Source organism: Sapajus apella, unplaced genomic scaffold (genome assembly GCF_009761245.1).
Source record: "Sapajus apella isolate SASKATOON/1434 unplaced genomic scaffold, GSC_monkey_1.0 scaffold20, whole genome shotgun sequence".
In the NCBI taxonomy this organism is placed as follows: domain Eukaryota; kingdom Metazoa; phylum Chordata; class Mammalia; order Primates; family Cebidae; genus Sapajus; species Sapajus apella.
Window position 1 is genome coordinate 21,460,157 of NW_022436960.1, and position 8,715 is coordinate 21,468,871.

Below are 8,715 nucleotides of genomic sequence, written 5' to 3' on the forward strand. Positions count from 1 at the left end.
GTTTTTTTTCTTTTTTTTTTTTTTTTTTTAAATGGAGATGGGGTACCATTATGTTCCTTAGGTTTGTCTCAATTTCCTGGGGACTCAAACGCCTCGGCCTGCAAAAAGTGCTGAGATTGCAGGTGTGAGCCACTACACCTAGCTGACCCTTTTTAATTCAAGTGAAGTTTAACATAACTAATACAAAGATCATATATAAGTTATGGCTTTCATGGAGTACATCTAGTAATACTATACTGACTGCAGATGAAAATGCTATGACTAATAATCTGTTTTTGTAATAGGTTATAAAACAAGAAAATTTGCTCCTTTAATTTGTAATACAATGTATAGCTAACAATATAAATTCTTGTAAATAAAGATATAATAAAAGGCATAGTATTCCTCTGATAAGAGTAGAGGGAGGGAAGTTGTGTTTAGCTTTTGAGAATAAATAATCATGTATAAAAATCAGTACTCCATTACTTTTTGTAAGACACCAGGATCACGTTTTCTGTTTTTTTTGTTTGTTTGTTTGTTTGTTTGTTTTTAAAAACAGGGTTTCACCATGTTGGCCAGGCTGGTCTTGAACTCCTAACCTCAGGTGATCCACCCTCCTCGGCCTCCCAAAGTGCTGAGATTACAGGCGTGAGCCACCACGCCCAGCCTACATTTTCTGTTGTTTTTTTTTTAAGTTTAAAATATTCATGCTACTAATACTAAAAACAATCAATCTAGCATTTAACATAGGAAAATATTAAATAATATGAAGATTGACTATTGGAAAAAAATTACATTATTTGTTAAATTTTAATTACACATTATTGAATCTATTTAATGACCCTAGTGAATCATCCACAGAGTGTGTATGAGTCACATGAAGTTTGATCCATGAGCTTGAAAAACACAGCAGTCCAAAAAACCATTTGAGTTATATTTTTCCAAAAAAATCAGACACTAACCATGCTGTTACCATTATTTGAAGATCCTCTTCTTGACATACCCTAAGGACAAAAATGAGGAATAGCTGAAAGTAACTGCTTGTATTTAAATATGTTGGTGGCCGGAGTCATTTTTGGTCTTTAGCCTTTCTTCTTCATGTCTCATGGAATTCTTAAGAGTTTGGTATTCTTTGATAATAAGGAATAGAAATGAGATTTTTAAGGGAAAATTCCCACCATTCCATTCTATTACATATCTGAATTCAGAACACTCTAGCCCCCGCCAAAATTAAGAATGACTTGTTTCACCCTTTACAGAAATATATCTAACACAGGGAAACACAAGATGCCCTAATAAGGATTTATAATTAGTCAGTAAAGGAACCTTCTCCAGAAATAGTATTTCATGGTATCTCTTTCAGTGGTAGCCCCTGAGATTTTTACACCCCAAGGCAGTGCACTTGAGGAAAGAGTGGGGTAGATAAGGGCTATGCCCTCCTTTTGCAAAGTGGAGAAACGTTGCTGTGCACGCAGGCCTATTCTCAGCAGATCCCTTTTAGGAAGAAGCACATATGGAAGTTGCAGAACTGCAGAATAGAGTTCTTTAACATGTCCATGCAAGTACCTCTTACAAAATCTGTTTCTTCTTTTTTGGAGACAGGGTCTCACTCTGTCACCCAAGCTGGAGTGCTGTGGCACCATCTCAGCTCATTACAACCTCGGCCTCCTGGGTTCAAGCAATCCTCCCACCTCAGCCTCCCAAGTAGCTGGGACTACAGGCAGGCAACATCACACCCAGCTAATTTGGCTTATTTTTTTGTAGAGAGTTTCACTGGGTTGCTCAGGCTGATCTTGAACTCCTGGCCTCAAGTGATCATTCTGCCTCGCCCTCCCAAAGCATTGGGATTACAGGAATGATCCACCATGCCTGGCCTCTGTTGTAAAATCTTGAGTGTCTCTACCCCACTTTGAAGATTACTGTCCCAAACTGAAACCAGACATTGCTTACCCTGATTGAAGTTTTAAGTAGCAAAAAATTGTGAGTCTCAGAGGTCGCCTTTGGAAATCTGTAGGTTAATAGTGTCAATGCATGGATATATGGCTGTATCCAGCATATCTACACAGCAAATGAGATGTTACGTTGGGGGGAAATGAGTTTTTTAATTAAGTTTTTAATATTAAGCAGTTAGATAATTAAACAAATTTTACCCAAATAAAGCTTGTCATTTTTCTTTAGGTGAGGGAAACTTATTTTTAAAATGAAAACCTCAAAGGTAAAATAAATTTGTCTAGCATGTACACTAAATATTTTTACTTATTTTGACAAGAAATGCGTTTTTGTTTCCTCCCTGTATTATAGGATATTCACCTTGCAAAACGTTTTTATGACATGGCAGCTGAAGCCAGCCCTGATGCACAAGTTCCAGTCTTCCTAGCCCTTTGCAAATTGGGCATTGTCTATTTCTTGCAGTACATACGGGAAACAAACGTAAGTGGTCCATGCCTCTTTTAATCAAAATATAAATGATGGAAGCTCTGTCCTGGAGGTTTGTATTTCAGAGGTTGAGAAGCACAGGGAAACATGTCCTGCAAGTATCAGGTGGGTTCCCTTCTTCCCCTCAGCTCAGGTCCTAGAGGAGCTTACCAGGGGAGGGATAAATGCAGGCACAAAGCAGTTACTGCAGTTTTTAGGTAGCATTTGATACTTCGTAACGCTGAAGCATTTTTCATGGATGCAAATGTTTTCTGCTTTAGGAAAAACTGAGACAGATTAACGGCAGTTTGAAACAGTACTTACATTCAGTAAACATTAAATCAGATGATCGCCTGGCAGTGGCTCAAACCAGTTCCTTAAAAAGAAAAAGAAAAAAAGAACTTGAGAACCTGCCCGGGTTGTTGTATTTCAGATTCTTCTGATAGTGAAACATTAAGTTGAAAACACCACCCGAATTTTCTTCTCTAAAAATAGTTTGAATTATTTAAATAGGCTAATGGGAGAACCTAAATAGGAAGTGGTTACCTGTTTTCTTCAAAATTACCAACTTTAGTTGCCAGTACTGGTGTGTAGATACTCTTGGATTCTGCCAGCTTTACATTTTGTTTCCAGTACTGTAGTTCCTAGAATGGATTAAGTGGTGCAGCATTTGACTCTGAAAGCCCTAAGATGTTCAGAAACATTGTTTCTAACATAGGCTTATTCAGGACCAGAAAAGTTTATTCAGGACCAGAAAAGGATGATGTTTCACCCTTTTGTTAATGTCTTTCAGTATTACAATCAAGAACGGGCTTTCCCTCGTATGTGTCACAGGTATAAATGTAGTCCATGCTGCTCCATCATCAATAAAAAGAAATGGACTTGTCTAGTCCATGCAGCTGAAGTCCTCCCCAGATAGCTCTAGAGCACTGGTATGGGGCTCTGTCCTCCCAGTTGCTTATGCATGTGTACTGTCAGTTGCTGTAATCGAATGGTAGCATGAGTCAAGTGTGCTGTAACCGCTGCCAGTTGAAACAATCTTTGTTTCTTTAATTAAAAAGCTGACCATGTGGCAGCCTACTGTTTCTCTCAGTACTATTTCAAACTCTTATCTCTCACAATTTTTATTACTAATTGTTGGTTATAGTCTAAGATTTCATCTTCCAGTACGATGTACTGGGTATATTATATCTCTATTTTTTTAATACAGAAGCATAAAGAAGACAGTAAAATGCCCCATAATCCTACCACCTAGCTATTCCAACTAAAAAGAAAAGGAGAGTCCAAGACTAATAAGTATCGATCGTAAGGAAGTCAAACAGTGCAGAAGAACACAAATCTCCCATCCCAGATTCTTCCCCAGAGAACACAATTAGTGGTTTCTTGTCCTTTTTTTTTTTTTTTTATTTTTTTTTGTTCGGGACGGAGTTTCGCTCCTGTTACCTAGGCTGGAGTGCAGTGGCGCAACCTCCACCTCCTGGGTTCAGGCAATTCTCCTGCCTCAGCCTCCTGAGTAGCTGGGATTACAGGCACAAGCCACCATGCCCAGCTAATTTTTTTTTTGTATTTTTAGTAGAGACGGGGTTTCACCATGTTGACCAGGATGGTCTCTATCTCTTGACCTTGTGATCCACCCGCCTCAGCCTCCCAAACTGCTGGGATTACAGGCGTGAGCCTTTTCCCAGAAAAATTTAGCACCTGTACCTACAAATGTGTTACAGAGATCTTTCAAATGTAATTTTATTTTAAAAATTATACCCTACATTTACTTTCTTAATGGGTAAGTATAATAGAAGTCAGAAAGTATCAGAAATAAGTGATACTAAACAATTCAGATATCATAGACTAAGAACATAACTTTTAAGTTTAAATTCAGATGTTAAATATTTTGTGTTTTAGTTAAATCCTAATTGAGAAGCATTATTCGTTCAGCTATTAAATATTTGAGTTCCTGCCATTTTCAATTACATGGGAATAGTGAAATGGCCCCACTGTCATGGAACAGAGCTTTCCAGCTGGTGTGCTGTCACTGCCAATAGGTTCCCTGTGCCAAGATACTAATTTCTCCCCTTGGCTTGCCATTGTTTTTTTCTTTCTTTTTTTTTTTTTTTTTTTTTTTGAGAGTCTCACTATCTCACCCAGGCTGGAGTATAGTGGCACAGTCTCGGCTCACTGCAACCTCCACCTCCCGGGTTCAAGCAATTCTCGTGCCTCAGCATCCCCAATAGCTAGGATTGCAGGCACCCTCCACTATGCAAGTTAATTTTTGTATTTTTAGTAGAGACAGGATTTTGCTATGTTGGCCAGGGTGGTCTCAAACTCCTGGCCTCAAGTGATCCACCCACCTCGGCCTCCCAAAGTGCTGGGATTACAAGGTGTGAGCCCCTGCACCTGGCCCTAGTGATTTTTTTTTCAAGTATTTTATGTGAAAAATGGTTAAAATTAGTGAATTGGATTACTGATGTAAAGAACACTGTCAGACATTTTATATTAAATATCAGCTGTTATACATTAATAGCTCAGTTCCTCAGACACATTATTTTGAGCTTCAGTTGAAGGCTTTTAAAACCCCTTTAAACACACGCATACACACACACACACACACACACACACACACACACACAGACTCACACAGCAAAATGTTTTTAAAACCAATTATTTTATTTTTTTTTATTTTTTTATTTTTTTTTGAGACAAAGTTTCACTCTGTCACCCAGGCTGGAGTGCAGTGGCGCTATCTCGCCTCACTGTATATCCACCTCTCAGGTTCAAGCGATTGATTCTCCTGCCTCAGCCTCCAGAGTAGCTGGGACTACAGGCTCATGCCACCACACCTGGCTAATTTTTGTATTTTTTTTAGTAGAGACGGAGTTTCTGCATATTGATCAGTCTGGTCATGAACTCCTGACCTTGTGATTCACCCACTTCGGCCTTCCAAAGTGCTGGGATTACAGGCGTGAGCCACGGCGCCAGGCCCAATTATTTTAATTTCTATACTTATCTCTGGTGATATAACTTTCCTAGTTTTTTGCCTGACATTTTAGTGATAATAATGGTTTCCATATTATTTTCATTAAGATTCGAGATATGTTCACCCAACTTGATATGGACCAGCTTTTGGGGCCTGAGTGGGACCTTTACCTCATGACCATCATCGCGCTGCTGTTGGGAACAGTCATAGCTTACAGGCAAAGGCAGCACCAAGACATGCCTGCACCCAGGCCTCCAGGACCACGGCCAGCTCCTCCCCAGCAGGAGGTGCCCCCAGAGCAGCAGCCACCCCAGTAACAGCCACCAGGTCCAGCCTTGATCGGTGACAGCAAAGGAAGTTATCTGCAGGGAACACTTGCATTTGATTTAGGACTTTGGATCAGTGGTCACCTCCCGGAAGAGGCATGGCATAAGGAAGCATTGAATTCCTAAAGCTGCTTAGAATCTGATGCCTTTATTTTCAGGGATAAGTAACTCTTAAGTAAACTAAGCTGAATGTTTGTTTCAGTGCCATATGGAATAACAACTCTCAGTGGCTTTTTCTTTTTTCTTTTCTGGAAACGTGAGACACTCAAAGTAACATCTGCTGTATCCAGCTATCTTTCTTGGATCCTTTTGGTCATTATTTCAATGTGCATAAGTTCTTGATATTAACCATCTTTAAGGTATTGTGCATCGACACTAAAAACTGATCAGTGCAAAAAGGAAAACCCAGTTAGTTGCAAGTTTAAACGTGTTCGAAAGTCTGAAAATAGAACTTGCCTTTTAAGTTAAAAAAAAAAAAAGACATCTTCAAAGTGTTTTGGAACTTCGACTACTGAGAAACTTTTACCAGTCCACATGCTATACATATTTAGCATATTCGTTATTTTAAAAGGGAAGGTAAGGAGGTTCTTATTGGTGATTGTCACACTGTATACCATACCCCTCTCCTTCAAAGACTGAAAGGCCTTGTTAAGGAGTTTTTTGTGAGCTTTACTCCTTTGGAATGCAATATACATATGTAAAACCTTGTGACTCCTTGCGCCAATGTGAATTTGCCCCACCTACTCTGTAATTTGCTTGTTTGTTTTGAATGTACAGAGCTTTGATCCAGAAGCCAGAGGATGGACTAAATGGGAGAAATTAGAAAACAAAACGAACTCTGGCTGGGGTACCACGATCACAGACAGACACACATTTCCTAAAGTTGAAGCATTTATTCCCAGAATTTATTTTACTTTGCATTTCTTTTTGCACAAAGAACTCATCGCCTTCCTGAATTCTTTAAATAGGAAATATCATTGCCAGGGTATGGCTTACAGTGACTACTATTATAATACTAAAACTCAGACAATCAAAGATGGATTAAGCTCAGTGATTGATGATGGCCGGGTGCAGTGGCTCACACCTGTAACCCCAGCACTTTGGGAGGCTGAGGCAGGCGGATCACAAGGTCAAGAGTTTGAGACTAGCCTGACAAACATGGTGAAACCCTGTCTCTATTAAAAATACAAAAATTAGCCAGGCGTGGTGGCGCACACCTGTAATCCCAGCTACTCAGGAGGCTGAGGCAGGAGAATCACTTGAACCCGGGATGCAGTAGTTGCTGTGAGCCAAGGTTGCACCACTGCACTCCAACCTGGGCGACAGAGCGAGACTCCATCTCAGAAACAAAAAAACACTCAGTGGTTGATGAAAGCCAGAACTTGTTTATACTGTTCTATACTGTTCAGGTATCTTTTTATTTCTGATAGTTTTATAACAGCCAGCCACTGCGTAGCTATCATATTCACCATTTTCTCACTGATAACATTAGGAAAATTAAGGCTACTATGCTTCAGGATTGTCTGGTTAAATAGTATGGAAAAAAAAAAAAAGGAAAACTGAAGAGTTTCACCTAATCACACACAAAAGAATTGAAGCTTAAACTGAATTTGTATTTCATTTTATTGTCAGATGGTGGCGTTCACCAGCCTGTATCTTGTCTGAGACTGTGTTTGTATCTCAGCAGGTTTTCTACACCTGCTGATGTCAGTTCATACTAACCTTTATGCTTTTTCCCAGAATCTGCCAGAAAACTTGAAAAGTTTATTGCTTGTAGAGTTACTGCTTTGATTTTTGAAGTTGCGGTAGTATTTAGAACTAGATTTAACTAGTCTATAATGAACGTGAAGGCTTTTAAATGTGAAGTTGTATACCTTTTTTGTGTTTAGAATATTATGGGAAACCTGGTAAGCAAAACTTTTCTCCCAGATAATTGCTTCCAAATTCGAAGAGTAGGTCACCAAGAGAACCATATGTATGAAAGCATATCTGTGAAAGCTAGGAAATTTTACCCCCCTAAGTGTAATGTGCTTTAGGCAGCTGTTGTAAATACAAAGACTTGTTTGGTCTCTTACACGTAGAGATTTGGTACAGTACATTGGTGTCTCCACCACTGCCCCTTCTCCCCGCTTCAAAATAAGTGTAATCCATGGTAGCAGCCACACTTCCTTTAGAAGAAACTGTTATAATTTATTTAAAAGTTGAAAAACCACCTAAGATAACTATCAGCTTTCACTTTTTTCTTCAGCCATCCACCCTAATTTTTCTTTTAGCAACCTTTTTGTATGTAACTTTCCTTCCCCCCATGGAGTATGTGCTTTGAGAAAACATTTCTTAAAACTGTGTGTGCTACCTAAGGTTCAACGGGAAAGTGCAGTCTTGTTCTTCATATATTAACACACTTCTTACTAGTTTACCACTCGCCTTTTTTTTATTGTTGATGTTCTGAATTTCCTTTTCTTGGCTTGTTTCCACTTCATTTTACCCTGGGTCATTTGCTTCCAGCAGTTTGTGAATGGTATCTTTCAAATAACTTAGTTCTTAGGGCTTCACTTAAGGACTGTCTCAAAAATACTTTGCTCTCCTCTTTTTTGTTCATGGGACATGGTACCTAAGCAAACAGGAGTTGGATTTGGTTTTTCTCCTAAAATAATGCTCAATACATACCTAATCAAATGGCATCCATTTGAATAAAATGACAATAACTAAGCTAGTTAATGTCAGTGACATTAAACTAACTCCAGGATTCAGGAGTTTTAATGTTAGAATTTAGATTTAACAGACAGAGTGTGGCTTCATTTGTCCATGGTAGCCAATCTCTCCTAAGACCTTTTCTAGTCCGTCTTCCTGCCTTCGAATATGATGACAGTAGTACCCTGTTTACTCTTCTCTTGTGCATTCGGTTTGTTGGTTAGCTGACTGTCTTGAAACTATTCATCTTGCTTCTATTTTATTTTACAGAGGTAGCATTGGTGGATTTATTGTGTGTATGTTTTTTTTTTCCTGTCTCCTTGTTTGAAGTTT

At 39.0% G+C, this 8,715-nt stretch overlaps 1 protein-coding gene across 2 annotated transcripts in view; it reads left to right on the top strand.

The window, feature by feature from the left end:
- SEL1L (SEL1L adaptor subunit of ERAD E3 ubiquitin ligase) overlaps nt 1-6,513 on the top strand; it is a 54,186-nt gene extending 47,673 nt beyond the window's left edge. For both annotated transcript variants that reach the window (XM_032287707.1, XM_032287706.1), the window contains exons 20-21: nt 2,281-2,409; nt 5,473-6,513. In XM_032287707.1, the coding sequence (XP_032143598.1) occupies nt 2,281-2,409; nt 5,473-5,682 (339 nt within the window). In that variant the 3' untranslated portion in view covers nt 5,683-6,513. The remainder of the gene's footprint in view (nt 1-2,280; nt 2,410-5,472) is intronic.
- Nucleotides 6,514-8,715: the final 2,202 nt, after the last annotated feature.